Raw genomic sequence first — 16,081 nt, forward strand, 5'->3', positions numbered from 1 at the left:
ATAGTTCCTCAAATACTATAGGAACTTTTGATATTACCCCTTATATATAATAATCAAGCCAATACTTTGCTATGTAGAAGTAGGCATTATAGTTCCTCAAATACTATAGGAACTTTTGATATTACCCCTTATACATAATAATCAAGCCAATACTTTTTAGCAAAACCTAGAAGATTTGATAGATGCTTAAAAATCATCTCCAACTAGGCTTCTCTAAACATATGCCTAGTGATATTTGAAACTCCTCTTCCTTCCTTCCTACTAGAACGTTCTTCTTTCTATGACTTTCTTGCAAACAACATCATCAAAGAGAACAAAGGGACAAGTTTGAGATTTACATTAGTGGTGCATGGTGTTGGATTTGGGTATTTTCACAAATGGCTACAAATTACAAATTATTGGGACCAAATACTTTGCTAGTGGCGTCAAGTCTATAACAACCCATATTTGTTGCAAGATGATGTCTCAATCAAGGCATTTCTAACACATGACCACACTGTCCTTTCCAAATCATGATCATTTGGTAGGTCTCATTTGGTTCAACAAGTTTTATGGCATGCGTATTTTTATGTGCTTATGACCGACCGTTTGAAAGTTGCACATAAGATGTGTGTGTTCTTGTCCATCTCCTTCCTAAATCATCCCTCTTTTAAAATGAAGCCCTTGGAAATAATAAAAAGAACCCACAAAGAAGTTTAACATAACATCATGTAACATCCAATGGGCACTAAGAGTGTTTGGCATAGTGTAAGTGTAAATACAAGAGAACAAGAGACTATTAGTAAACTAATGCTTGCCATCACATTCTTAAATTGGAGTTTAGGAATCCTATAAATAGGATAACTTTATTCTCATTATCCAAATTTCACCACTATTGCTATCTAACTCTAGACTACATGGAGCAAAGGTCAATTCCCTTGTCATTGGATCCCACACTCAAGGGTTATCTAGCCTTTGGAGTATGTCATGTCTGTAGCTTGTGGATCATCGAGAGTACTGTCATGTTCTTATTAGGATGTTAGCATGTTATGAGATGATATATGCACTTATGATGTCATACAAATTAAATTAATAGCTTGAATCTTGCATTAGATAAGCTGCTCTAGAACCTTTATAATGCATACCATTGCGCAGTCATTTTTCCATTCCAACAAATTACACACATATATCATGGGGCAAGTTTGAGCTCATATAAGGTCCTCATCTACATAATGCCCTAGTATGAATAATGGGAACATACTCATGTTGATCACTTTTATTTCATATGCTCCATAAGTTATCCTTCTAAACCGTTTATCGGATATCATAGCAATTTGTTATTATTCCACTGAAAAAATCAATACATGCATATCCCTTTGCGTGTTTTCCTTTGGCTTCTAAAGAATTGGATAATACTAAGTGTAGACAATACGTAAGGTCCAATTATTGAAATTTGAGCCTCGCGTCCCTTTTCTAATTTAATGCCATTGTAAAATGAGTAACTTATTTCAACTCAATGGTATATGCTTATATGCAATATCACAACCTATTTGATGCTTTTCACCATGGTTTGTCTTCTCATAGCCACATGCAAGTTTACAATAACATTGCTTATTGCTTACTCGAAGTAGTAGGACATGTCATTCTGATCTCATTCCCCTAGTTTGAATCAAAATCTCATTGTTTTCATCATCAAAATAGGTGAAGATATGTACATATCCTCAAAATGGTTTAAATAAGACTCACATATTCATAATTATTTGCTTCCTTCTCCATTTCCTTTTGTCACATGACGTTATGTGCTACACTTTGTGTATGGTTATGAAGACACAACATCCATACATCATCTACCAAAATGTACACATTCTCAATTTATATGAATTCATGCTACAACGATATGTGCACATATTCATGTGAGTGTATGCTTTCAACTATAAAACATAGTTGCTAAAGTGGGAAACTTGTAAAAATCTTATTCAAGATTCACATTTTTGCACAATGTTGACACTTTTTTTCATGAGATTTTGCATAGTTTGTAGATGCCACTTGTGTGTATTACTACTTCTATGCTTTGGTACTTCAATGTTTGATGAGTGTGGGCATATGACATCTCGTACACATTGATGCTATGTTCTAATCAAAATTAAAGGACGAAAGAGAATAGGTGAACACATTCGTCTTGTATGATAGTTGAGGCTCATTGCAACAATTTTACACAAACCTATATGCTTGATGTCTCACTCATTCAAATGTTAAAAACTATTTGTACATGAATCGGTATTATATGGAGAGAAATGTGGTATGTTTTCTTTTTTAGCGAGCCAAATAAAAAAAAGTGAAATCATTGAGCATTGAAGCCTCAAGCAAGTGCTGAGTGTAAAGTTTAAACTATTCTTCCCGAGAAAAAATGGTTCTTGTCAAGTTCGTATCCATGTATATATATATATATATATATATATATATTTATTTATTTATTTGCTCATAAGAACTCCTAGGAAAAGTTTCAAGGGATTTTTCTCTTGTTTCAAAAAGCCAAAAAGAGATTACTCATATAAGAACTAGAGTCTTACACATTATTCTCACGTTTGAATCTCTCGCGGTCAAACTACAAATCCTGACATAAATAGGGCGCACGAAATGCAACTACTATATCATATATAATGTCACGGGTTGATACGTTTGGGTTGCATTGGATCTTCTAAAGGGCGGTTACTATGAACACATCAAGGGGCAATGGGCCTATATGTGAAAACCATGTGGCTCAAAACATGTTAAGGGGCTGAATAGAAGTTCTCCCTTCATTCATAGAGTTACAAACCCATTGGCTGAAAAGGAATAAGGGAAATCATTTTGAAAATAGAAACAAAAGACATATTGTTGTGGTATTTGTGCGATACGATTCTTCTTAAAGACGCCAACATGTGACCAAATGGTAAAGTTTTCCCTCCCGTCTTTGTAATTTTTGCTAAAAAGTTAAAGCACATTGGGTCCCGCCCCCCTTTCCTTCCAAGTCTCCCATCTAATGTGTTGGAACATGCGTGGGATGGAATTCACATATAGATTCATGAAACAACACCTAGCAATAGTGATGTGCATCATCATTATGTAGCACCGAATCATGATAGTTGGCGATCACCTGTTAATAGGATGACGCACATGATTGGGATGCCACAAACAATGTTGCTGGCATTTTACAAAGGGATGATGTCATAGGACGATATGAAAAATGTGTCACTGTCAGGGACATATTGTAGGACTCATTGCACAAGGCCATTAAGTTAACTTTGACTGATCATGCATGTAATGTTGGATCTATGTTAGCCTTACCCTCACTGTTAAACTTTGAAAATATATCAAATGTTCCTTCATTGAGAAAGCCTTGTTTTTGGAAGCAGGACTCGTTTTTTTTCCGAGACCACGTCTTTCTTATCTATTCTTTCATGGTATTACATCGTCAAAAGTTCACCACATCTTCACTCTTAATTTCAAGCTTCAAAGAACTATGTACTATCAAAATTTAAAGAGTCACGACAACTTCAAGGCTGAAATTTCAACTCCCTAAACTTTAAACGCGTCCTATAATGGTTTGGATTAAGTTTGTGGTTAAGTTTTTTATGACAACATGTAGATAAAGCCCTCCCTCTCGATCTTTCACACTCATCAATAGCTGCCAAAATAACCCTAATAATCAATTCCCAAGTAAGAAAAAAACACACTTGAGACTAAGCATGAGTAGCTAAATTTTCTTTCCATGCATGCTACTTGAACACCGCTTGCCGCTTGGTCACTACTTGGGTTCACTACTTGGGTTCAGGTAGGGGTGAGGTATTATGGATGGAAAGAAAATAGCTAAACATAGTCTCTCAAATGTGCTTTTTTCATACTTTGAAGCCATTGTTGAAACCATTTCCATTGTAAGTTCTTGATCATTATCCTTCATCCAATATCTTTGGTTTAATTTGAATAATCTTCCAACTCCTCATCAACTCTCCTCTTAATGTTTTTTTATTTCTACTTACCTTTGGAGACTAATGTTTTTTTTCTTCTCAACCCATTGTATGCAACCAATTTTCTATGACTCGTTTTCTAGCACTTGAATGTTTCAACTGTGGTACTATTATCTTATTGGCCATGACACTCAATTATCACTTACACTATTTGGTTCTTGGTCTTCACAGTAGCAAATTGGTCCCACGCACATTTTGAGCATAACATAACACATCAAATTGTTATCACCGCTTTGCATTGAATTTGAGTATTGCACTACTCATCAAATTTTTATCACTCCTTGGATTCATGTAGGGTTGACATATAATGGATGGAAGGAAAATAATGACAGTCTCTCAAGTGTCCTTTTCTCATACTTTGAAGCAATTGTTGGGAACCAATTCCATTTCAAGTTCTTGATCATTTCCCTTCATCCAATATCTTTGGTTTAACTTGAATAATCTTGCAACCCCTCATCAACTCTCCTCTTAGGTTTATTGATTTCCACTTACCTTTGGAAATTGGAGACTAATATATATTTTCTCTCAATCCGTTGGAGGCAACCAATCTTCTACGACTCATTTTCTAGCGCTTGAATGCTTCAACTGTGGTACTATTATCTTATTGGCCATGGCACTCAATTGTCACGTATACTATTTGGTTCTTGGTCTTCACAATAGCAAATTGGTCCCACATGCACTTTGATCCCTACTCAACACATCAAATTGTTATCACTCCTTTGCATTGAATTTGAATGTTACACAACTCATCAAATTGTTACAAGATCTCATAAGAACTCTGAGTATTACAAAAGTAAAGTCCACATGCATGGGGCTCACAAATTCCATTAATGCTCATTTTAGCATTGTGCCATTGACAAATCACTTGGTAAGAACATTCATAAGATTCACTCTCCATGACACGAACAATGTCAAACATCATCAAAGCATATAGAAAACTTCCCATGTGCATTTTTAAGAGGTTAGGCATTAGCTATTGCATAACTGTATTTCTATGTTTAGAAACATCAATACCACATGTGATATTTGTCCTACACTTTCTAAGTCCAAAAAACATCACTTTGCATCCTTGGTCAAAAGCACATATGCCCCACAAGCTTATCTTAAATATTTTGAAAAATTGTTCATTCACCAAATCAAACAATTCATTATTATTGGTGAGATACGCCATAACATAACTTGCATAGTTCGGTTATGGGTTAATTAGGAGTGAACCACGCTAGCACTCAATCAAAATATTCCCCATTTACATAAGGAGGGTAGGAGGATAGTGTGTCACTAACATTTTTAATTCTCCTAATGAAGAAAGTTGCAATTAGAATTATTGTAGATGTTGTAGAAATGCTTTAGCCATAATATTGCCTCATTAATCACAATGTTGAGTATTGTAACGGTATTTACTATTGATCACAATATTAAGTATTCTAACTGGCACTCATCACAACATTGTGTTCCATATATGTAGCACAAATTAATTATCTTTACGAGTATCATGTCTCTCCTAATGAATTTGTTGTTTCTGTGAAAATGATTAAAATATGATTTTGCACATGTAGTTGAAGATCAGATATTTTTTAGAATAATGAAGGGTATATCCACATTTTGACCACTTGAGAAAGGGTCAATATTTCTAGAAAGACAAAGTGTAGTAGTGCCCACAATACGAAGGCATAGCTGGATACTACGAAAACATTTTACAATCTGTACTTGCCATTTATAAGTACCTTTTACTTTTCATTGAATTTGGCTTTTTAAAATTCTCATAGTGTACAACGGTCATATGTCAAGAAGCGCTAATAAGTGCTATACTCAATTTATTAACCCTCAAGAGTCCTTGAAGCTAGCCTCTCTTGTATATTCCCATAACTTGTACATCTTACTTGAATCACTAGTTCATTACACGCCCTTTAGTGCCTTTTTCTTTAAGGCAAGTCTAAAGTTCTTCAATATGTTTCTCTCTTAAGGCACGAATAAAATTGATAAGTATACAAGTAGTCGAATGAGAGCTCCCCACACAAACTTTAGAATGTACGAGCACTTGAACTTGAGACCATGTTGATGCTCTCGCACACTTTAGAGCTTTCATTTACATTGAGTAGATTCCTTGAGTACTCCTAACGAGGTGGGAAAAAACTTATCACAAATGAAAATCAACTAATAAAGGGCAAACAAATGTTCTTTCGTGGGGATCTCAAACAAAAAAATACATGAGGAAGTCATCTTGTGGAAGATTGTGTAGTCTGGTCAATCATACAAGGAATTTTGAAATAGCTACTTATCAACGTAATAATTACAAAGCTTATTCATCCAAAAAATGAAATTGTTTGGACTGAGAAATAGCTCGACAAATAACGCCTAATAACACTTCCAAAACCAAATCATTGCAAATCAATTTTTTGAAGATTGTCACCATGTTATCTAAAATGCATTTTAGTAGCTTGGCACACTATAGCAAATTTCTAATAGAATCTTCATCAATACTTTAGCAAGAACATAGTATATTTCTATTAGAATTTAAGTATCATGCGATATCTTTGCAAATTGCTTGGCATACATTTGACATATTTTAGTAGCTTGGCACAACATAGCAAATTTCAAATAGAATCAATCTTTGCCAATACTTTTTTGGGAACGTAGTATATTTCTACTAGAATTTAAGCCAATCATGCAATATCTTTGCAAATGGCTTGGCATACATTGTCCCTCTTCACAGTTGACACATTTTGATGCCTCTAGTCAGCCCCACTTCAATAAGCTAATTTCAATACCCTTTGATAATTTTCAGCAGTCTACATAGAAATTGCTAACATGCAACATCAATTTATTAATTGCAAATCTTGTGGCTATAACTAAATGATGGACTACTAGATATTGAGGTTACACATAAAAAGTAATTTGTTTTCCCAATGGCAATAGATATTTCATGATAGGGTAAACAAGATGAGTGATTAAGTCAAGGGTTTTAAATGGATTTGTGTTGAGCAATTATACAAGAATTTCTTCCAAGTTGCATGACCATGTAAGAGCATTTACATACACATGTTGTAATCATTACTCACAATAGATAGAATTTACTACATCAACAAAATAGAGAGTGGAGGTTTGTTTTTTTTATGAGGTGGATGTGAGAGGTACATGTGATGTGTCAAGGCAGTTGTGCTTACAAGGGTCCATGTACAAAGTGATATGTATATAATGAAATGATGCCAGTGAACCCCATGCATTGGGTGTTTGAATATGATAACATGTATAGGTCTATGCCAATGCTTCATAGTTCTTTGACATGTCTACCAAAGCAGCCAACCTTTAGTTTATCTTTTTTGATCTTTCAAATTTCATAACTAGCAGCCAAATCAGGTACTCAATTTGAAGCATATTTCGAAACTTAACTACTTTCTTTTTCGAATTCAACCAAGCTCCATTTCGAATTTTATCTCAAAGAGACTTATGTGACTCCTTGAGAATATTGATGAACAGGCCTTACTAACCAAATGCTTGAGCCTATGCCAAGAATATGCACTAACATTAATTAATATAATGAGCATAGACTATTTATCATATTATTTAAAATGTACATACATATATATGTCCACAATATGGTTGGTTGTGAAGAAGATAACAAACCTTAGTGATTCTAAAACCTAAACACATTGAAATGATTCCTTAAGCCCCCCTCCCCCTCGAAATTGTGACTGACTTTCTTTTTATTCACTTTATATGTGAACACATTAAAAGCACATACTACTGCATTAAATGGCAAAAGTCTTTCTTTTTCTTTGTTGCAATCCATAAAAACTCAAACACACCCTACATATCTCCAAAAAATGTGCTCTGAGTTCCCCGTGACAAATTGAAATACATTACACTTAAATCAATGGTATTCACAAGATACTTTATCCCTTTGAATTCATTCCACTTTCATGCAATTAGATTTAAGTGTAGAAAAAACATCTTGAATAGAATATGCATTTGAGATGAGATAAATTTAAACTGCAATACAAACTTCATTTCAAGTATCCACAACCATCGATATTCAACACTATAATGGATGTATTGTGAATACTGGCTATTAGTTCTGTTAGTAACACACACTACTTATTTTCTATTACGTTGTGGTAGTTATTATTCCATGGTACAACATGTATATCAGTATAACAGTGTCAATGACAATTCTATAGTACCAAGTGTATATCAATGTAAATGTGGAGCAAACAACCACAGGTTTGAGATGATTTACCGTTTTGTTTTAAAACTCTGAAATAAAGAAGACAATCTATCATAATCTGGGAGTTCTGAATGAGCATGAGTACTTGAAAACCCAACTTCTGGATCTATATCTCTATCAAAGAGGTTACTTCTATAACTATCAGTGTCAAGGTTGCCTTCTTGTTCATGTTCATGTTTCCTTTTAGAATAATTACTATCACCATTCAATGGGTTATTTTCGTTGAAGATTTTATGAACGTTTATACTTCCTTTCTCTTTAGCATTCTCATCAAACAGCGGATCTTCATTCTTTATATGGTGCTCATTGTCTGTAGTATACATCACCGATTCATATGTCTTGTCTCTCGATAATGGAGCATAGTCATCTTCATCAAAATCATATTGGAATTCCTTACTTTGATCAAAATGTTTATTGGCAAGAAGAGCTGCAGCTCGGGCAGCATTTGCTGCTCTCTCAGCCAATTTAACTGCTGCTTCAGCAGCAGCAACAATATCATATAAAGAATCTTTTGTATGAATTTTTGTTTCAATTTTATCATCATCATTAACATTCTTACCATCATCATCATCATTGTCATTACCATCATCATTATGAAAAATATGCGGTTGAATATGATGGCTATCTTCTCGTAGTTCTGGATCAACTCTTCCTAAAGATTCATTCACATAATTTGTCTTTAACAATTGGTTCACAAACGGCAAAACCAAGGGAATGCTTTGTTTTTCATCCTGCAAAATGCCAGACAATCTATAAATATATTTTCAAAAGCTTTGAGACAGGTACAGTGAATTAAAATATTATTATTATTATTTTGGAAGGAACTGGGAGTGCTTAATGATATCTCTTTAGGATTTTGTGATGATGTAACCTTAGGTTCTCCTCTTTTTGTTTGCTGATACTGTTGTTTCTCTTCATAACGTGACTGTAATGACATCTGCGTTGCACCCATAAATATGTTTGATCCCTCCTGAAAATAAAATTAACATGGGTGTACCCATAGTATATATAAGCTAGCATGTTATGAAGACAAAAGTTACAAGAAAGCTATTGCATTATGATGAGAAGAGATGATAATACTTACAAGAAGATCTTCAGGAGCCTTAAGAAGCTCTGATTCTGAAGTTGTAGGGTCCCAGTCTACACTTAACTCTGATGCTATATCCTTCATGAGTTTCAACTTTACTTCTCCAGAAGGTGGCCTAATAGACAACTTTTCAATCACCTGTCATAACAGACCAGGATTTTCAGATGCTCATATTGGTTGTGAATCAGAAATCATTAAGAAGTTTGTGTCGCGTAAATCTTTCTAAGAACAATATTTTGGGTGTGAATGCAGATATGAAAGATGAACCAAGATACCCGCATAACTAAAGAAAAAGTCACCTTCTCCAAACCATAGTGAAGAGAGAATACACATGTGTTCATTCGGATGAAAGCATCTCAATGCATGAACAATCACATATATATGTACATAAATCCACACAAAAAGAATACATTTAGATCGAAAGTAAATTTCAAATCCATCCTATAAAAATCATAAGTAACAATAATATGTACATGTGAGAAAAGAACAAAAGATGACACTGGCCTCCATTACTCAAGAATTTCTAAATACTATATATATAAATTATGTACAGGAATTTATATACTAAGCAGAAGATTTAATTTAAACAATCACATAAAGGAATTTACGCACCGATAAAGTAGAATACGGAAAGTTCAAATAGATAAAGTTACCAGCCTGTTTACACCACAATCAGGACGCAGTTCAGCTGCTGAAGCTACAAACTCTTTTCCATACTTAGAACCCAAAAGGTTCCCAATTTGAAGTAACTCTGGGAGATCAGCACACCTTGGGGCAGCAAAAATTATACTAGCTACTGCTTCTTTCAGATCGATTGGACATTGCCTAGACACAAAAGAAAGCAAGAAAGATATATCAACGTCCACTAGCGGCCAAAATCATCCGTGAAACAAATCATGATTACAAATTGACATCAGACCTTCACACTAATGCATACTTCTAAAAATAAAAGATTTGGGTTTCCTAAAGCTCATAGTGCATGAGGTGGGTTTATAAGATCATTGATGTTGTACTCGCAACTATTTCTAGATCTACTTTGACGTTGACTAGAAAGAAAGATATATTTGCATCTACTAGAGGCTAGAATCATCCTATGAGACAGATTATGATTACAAGTATGAGTAAGTTCTGGTTTGAATCCATACTGAAAAAAAACTAAAAGCTTTGGGGTTTCTTGATCTTAATGCATGAGATGGGTTTATAAGATCATTTATCTGATACGGACTACTAGTTTCAAACCTGTTGGGCATTGCCTAGTTATACTCTACTAGATGCAGAAATCTGCCTAAGAGACAAATCAGGTTTACAAAAGTGACTAACTTCAGGTTAATCCATACTGAAAAAATAAAAGATTTGGGTTTTCCAACAGAATCAAGATGAATGATAATGTTCTTAGTACATGAACTGGATTTACAATTGGTAATGATTCTTCAGATAGTTTTAAAAAGCATATATGCATAACTACTGTGTAGGAGACTAATAATTAGACAACGGTGTTGTTTATATGAACCCGAACCTTTGTGCCTCAATGATTGGAAGTCGCACAGCAATAAGTTCACAAAATAGCTCAATTATCTCATAAGCTGCCATAATATTCTGCTCACGATATATATGTTCCACCTGTTCCAGCAGTTTAGACATTCTAAGTATATTCTTAAATTTGATTGAAAGGTGTTAAATATTAGGAATAACTCTGTGGCAATTTGGAGTCAATTGGGAAAATAAATAAATAAACTCTGGTGTTTTTGAGTTTTCCCTTAAATATGACCTCCAAAGTGTCTACTTACCCTAATGCAAGCACTAGGCTCTTGATCACTTTGAAGCAACTTTACCAATTCTCTCTTCATCTGTTTCAGTTGAATGTCTCTCTTGTTCCTCAGCAGCTTAATGCGCGATATTGCAAGGCGTAGCAAGGTTTTACTGTAAAAAAAGTTATTTCGGCGGAAGCATAAGAAGACATAACAAAACACCATAAACATTGGTCATATAATGTTGCAACGCATAACAAATTTTTGCCTGAAATATATATTTCTTCTGATGATGAACAGACTGGAAGAGAAAAGTACCAAAAGCTCCATGAAAGGCAACTTGTAATATCCTTCACTTTTGTTTAAATTTCATGAATGTATGTCCGGAACATATGAATATCAATCTATTTTCAATTTCTATTTGGTAGTAACTTTGGTCTTATAAACTGCACTAGCCTTTTATAGACACTGAGACAATAAATTTTCATGCAATGCAGACACTTGCGGTTTAGATATTTCCCCCAAGTGAATTTTGTTATTGTTAACATTCTCTCACTTTTTATTTTCATTTGTCCATTTATCCACGTAGTGAATAATTATCAAATATTCTTCTGTCATGCATGCCTTTGAAGAAGTTTTTCAAACATAAAATAGGCCTGGGAAAATCTTTGTAGAAGTAAAATTTTCTATTTTGTCATCTCTAAAAGTCCTTTTGTCCATCTAGTTTTAATGATCGGAGGTAGAGTATCCTATCCCTCTTCAAGTTTTAGAGGTAACTTGATTTTTTCTAACCTAATTCTCAAGTCGTGATGAAACATATAAATCTCCAGATTTTAAAAGCTTTATCACAAATGTAAATTTCAAGCTTCTATAATTTATTGCTTTGCTCAGTCTAATTCCTTTTTTCTTGTCCTTTTCCATGTCCAACCTTCTAAGTTATTTCATTTACTGACTTCTATATCTTTCCCTCTCTCATTTGTTACTCTTAATCTCTTATCCATCTAGTGGTAAGAATTTTATGCTGTCAACACAAGGTTGTGGGTTCAAAATGCCATATCAGTTAACACAAGCATCTCAACTATGACCCCAATTCTCTCTCTCTCATAACGCGAGAATGTGAAGCTTTTACTCATCTAAAAGGAATGTATTGATAACTTTCATCTTGTTAAGTCGTTAGAGAATCTCCAAACATATCTATTGCAAGTTCATGTTCTACATTAGGGTTGCAACGGCGAACTTTCACTTCCTAGATCTAAAATCACAGACTAAAATGGTGAAGGGAGAGGATTCGTATTCACAAATTCGAAATTCACTGGTTCCAAGAAGAAGATATCAACATCAGTTGACTAGTTGATCTTCTAGGAGAATCAAATAGAAAACCACACAACCAAGAATTGAAGCAAAAAAAAGAAACAAGGAGATTAAAACAAATCTATTCAAACGATCATATAAATAAAGGGAGAAAGATCATCATCAAGTGAGTATTTGATCGTCTGATGGAAATCAAATGCAAAAGCAGCCATAAGCAAGGGAGGGGGAGAACAAAAAGAAGTCCTACCATTTTGGAGAGTTGAAAGGGGTGCCGAAGAAGGATTCGAACATGGCTAAGCTTCTTACTCCGTCGTTTTCTTCTTCTTCTTCTGATTCGTCGTCGTCGTCGTCGTCTTCACAAGGATTTGCAAAATTGCAGGAATTGCCCCCAACCCCACCTCCCCCAAATTTTCTAGAATTCCCCAAAATACCCCTCTCCTAATTTCTTTGAGATCATCATGAGATTCATCATCATCAATGCCTGGAATAATGGAAGTAAAACACCTACTTCTCATTCGAGTAATACACACGCTTAGAGGGCTCAGGTAAAATAAAAACACATCCTTTACATCGATTTGCCTACAAGAAGAATCGCATGGGAAACTGCTTAGAAGATGAAGAATCGCGTTGGATTGCATTGCAAATAATTAACTTATATGGAAAAAAATGAAAGCATGCCATGGTTTGGAAGATTGTGAACACGCTTGACTTGCTTCGTGCAAACAGATACATCCATTAGATTCCTCTACAAACAAGGCCTCTTCCCACAACCCCATTGTATCGATTGGCTCACATTTCTTACACATTATTGTTATGCCCCTATTTCATGGGGGTCCTTAAAACCACAAGAAAACACGATTGGGACATAAGTTGGGACGCACAACACACTCATATATCATATAAACAAGATAAATCTTACAACAATCCCAAATTTGGGACAAACCATAAGCCAAAACTCAGAGTTGGGACAACTCCCAAACAACACACACGCACACACACACACACACATAGAGAGAGAGAGAGAGAGAGAGAGAGAGAGATGAAAAATGAAAAATACCAAGTTGTTGATTCACTAGATATAGTTTATGATAAGATTATTAAACTGCAAAAATAACGGTCATATTAACATGTCTTTGAGCATAGGGAATTAATCCCATATCTTCATAGAGTTTTAAGAAATGACCCTTGTTTTAATTAGGGACTAATCATACCAATAGCACTCAATCTTATCGGACCAATTAATCACATTTGATTCATACTCCAATTAATCCCATCTAATTCAGAAAATAAACATATCCTACTATCTAATTAATCCCATCTAATTCAGAAAATAAACATATCCTACTATCCAATTAATCACATCAAGATTCAAAATATGACTGCGATGAATCCACATGACCCTGATTTGATCACCTCATTATATGATGACGAGGATAGTTATGGGCCATCATACTCTGCAACTTTTGATGAAGAGTTGGTGTCGTCTTCATTAGAACGGGAGGAGAAGGAGCTTGATCCCTTCATGTACTGTTCATCCAGGTATTTTGCATTCACAAGAGGTACATATGATTTGATGCTTGTAGCAAGAGGTACAAAACATTAAGCACAGACGCAAGGGGTGCACCTCTCAATCTCCATGCATGGAGGTGCATGAAGAGCCGTCTCATGCTTGGAAATGAGAGTGAGATCTACCTTAAGGAATCACCTAATCTTCAAGCTACTTACGTAGAGAATTGGTGGAAGGTAGTATTGGCGTCACATGGTGGCGCATCGCATCACCCATTGACGGGTACTCTAAAAGTCTAGTTAAAGAGACATTACATCCATGATCTTCATGACCATGGGATCCCCAGTGTGTATGTGAAAGCATTGGTTGACCATTGTTGTTGTCAACTTGTGTCGAAGTCAACTCCTACCGACATGGGGGGGACAAGTGTCATGAAATATAAAAGTTGCAAATGGGCAAAGGTCGCAAACACATTATACGACTTTTGTTGTGTCAGTTCCACGCTAAAAAATCATGTTGTGGAGAGACATTGCCACTTTATCAAATATACTACCTTGAGAGGAAGAAAAAAACCAACCAATTCCCAATCTTGTGCATGTTTTAATTGCAGACAATGAAACTAGCACTTGAATGGTACAAGCAACGACAAGAAATATGTGAGAGTGGTAGATTTGCACCCCATCCAAATTGTAGGGATCAAAGGTGAAGAATTAAAGAGGCCAAGAGTATACTCGAAATGTTTGAAACTAATATTCCGACAGTACATATTGTGGATGAGGCCCGATATTGGTTTAAAATATTGAGCTTGACAACTCCTACTCTATGGTATAATGTATCACTCTACTGCTCATATTGTGATTGCCAAGACCTTGTGAGTAAATGTAAGCACATACTCGGCATCCAGATGATTATTGAGAGGCATGTGCCACATTTATGTGGGTCGTTGCCTTTTATAGATCACGTGGCCCATATGCGCAATGACCATTTCACAGGAATAGAAGTGGAGACAAAGGTAGAACCAATCGAGGAGACAAACCCTATAGCCTCAGATATGGAGGAATGGGAGTCGAAATTACGAACAACCGAGGCAACTATTCAATGTCTCATGCAAGGGTTACGATCCCTCAACCGTGCAATAGTTTTGGCATGTATGGAGTTCATTGAAGAAATGACTCAAACTATGGTGTATCGCGATGGTGCACCGAAACCAACCAATGAAGAAGAGGGTGGATCCATAAGGTGGAAGCAAGCAATTGGTACAAAGAGAGGAGCATTAGTCGACATTTCACAAGATCTTATTGGCAACTCCCCAAATACTTCCAAAACGCACACAAGAAAAATGCAAAGAGGTGCAAGTCAAGTTAGGAGGCGGTTGCCAATATGTGTGACGAAGAAGATTCGATGCTTGCATTGCAATGCCTTAACCTTTAGATCAAGGGACTCGAATGCTGATTGTTGCGAGAATTGTGGCCGCATCTTGCCATCATCCCTAGATGAGCCATAAACATGGCTTTAATGGTTGTTTAGGAACTTTAGTTTAGTCAATTTTGAAAGACCAGAACATTTTGTTTTAGGACCATTGTAATTAGATTTATGAATCAAGTATGTTTTATGTTGATTTATGTTTTAAGTTGACTTTGTTGTTTGGTCTAAATTTGTGTATTTTTTGAAGTGTTAAAATGATTTTTTGTTGTTAAGCCTAAGTTTGTAAGTATGGTGAAGCTCATTGATTTTGGAAGTTTTAATGTTTTAGTTTGTGGCAGATTGACTTGTTAGTTTAAGTTTTAATTTCAAGTTCAAAGTGATTGTAAAGAATCGATGGTGATTCTTGTGTAGCGAAAGAGATGTGTGTTATATGTATGTGTGAGAGAAATTAGAGGAGAGATGAGAGAACACAAGATAGATAGAAAAAGGAATACTCAAGAAGAATGTGTATATTTCACAAGTCGAATAAGAATTACAAAATGTAGCATAATAAGGAGTCACAACCGACTTAGTATGAAGTACGAGGAGGGTGCTTTATATAGAGTCACCCTCTCTCTCTTGGGGAATGTGAAGACTCATAGTCATGGGGAATATATAACTCATTAGTTATGTGTCATAGAATATGATTCTATGACACATAGTTAATGTCTAGAGAGTAGTGGTGTGACTCTTGACCTTTGAGTAATCATGGATTCTCAAAAGCTGTGTTCACACGTTGCACTATGTTGAGCT

At 35.2% G+C, this 16,081-nt stretch overlaps 1 protein-coding gene across 1 annotated transcript; it reads right to left on the bottom strand.

The window, feature by feature from the left end:
• Positions 1 to 7,923: 7,923 nt before the first annotated feature.
• Positions 7,924 to 12,741, bottom strand: LOC147859137 (uncharacterized). Its single transcript, XM_087326257.1, has 7 exons — positions 12,605 to 12,741; positions 11,086 to 11,218; positions 10,815 to 10,918; positions 9,952 to 10,123; positions 9,296 to 9,436; positions 9,083 to 9,181; positions 7,924 to 8,942 (listed from the first exon to the last, which is right to left on the bottom strand). Exons 1-7 carry the CDS (start codon positions 12,646 to 12,648, stop codon positions 8,220 to 8,222), a joined length of 1,416 nt encoding a protein of 471 aa, XP_087182383.1. The 5' UTR covers positions 12,649 to 12,741; the 3' UTR covers positions 7,924 to 8,219.
• Between the last annotated feature and the right edge of the window lie 3,340 nt (positions 12,742 to 16,081).

Source organism: Azolla caroliniana, unplaced genomic scaffold (genome assembly GCF_043228905.1).
Source record: "Azolla caroliniana isolate FFs.n. ecotype wild unplaced genomic scaffold, voAzoCaro1.0.p SCAF_10, whole genome shotgun sequence".
NCBI lineage: Eukaryota > Viridiplantae > Streptophyta > Polypodiopsida > Salviniales > Salviniaceae > Azolla > Azolla caroliniana.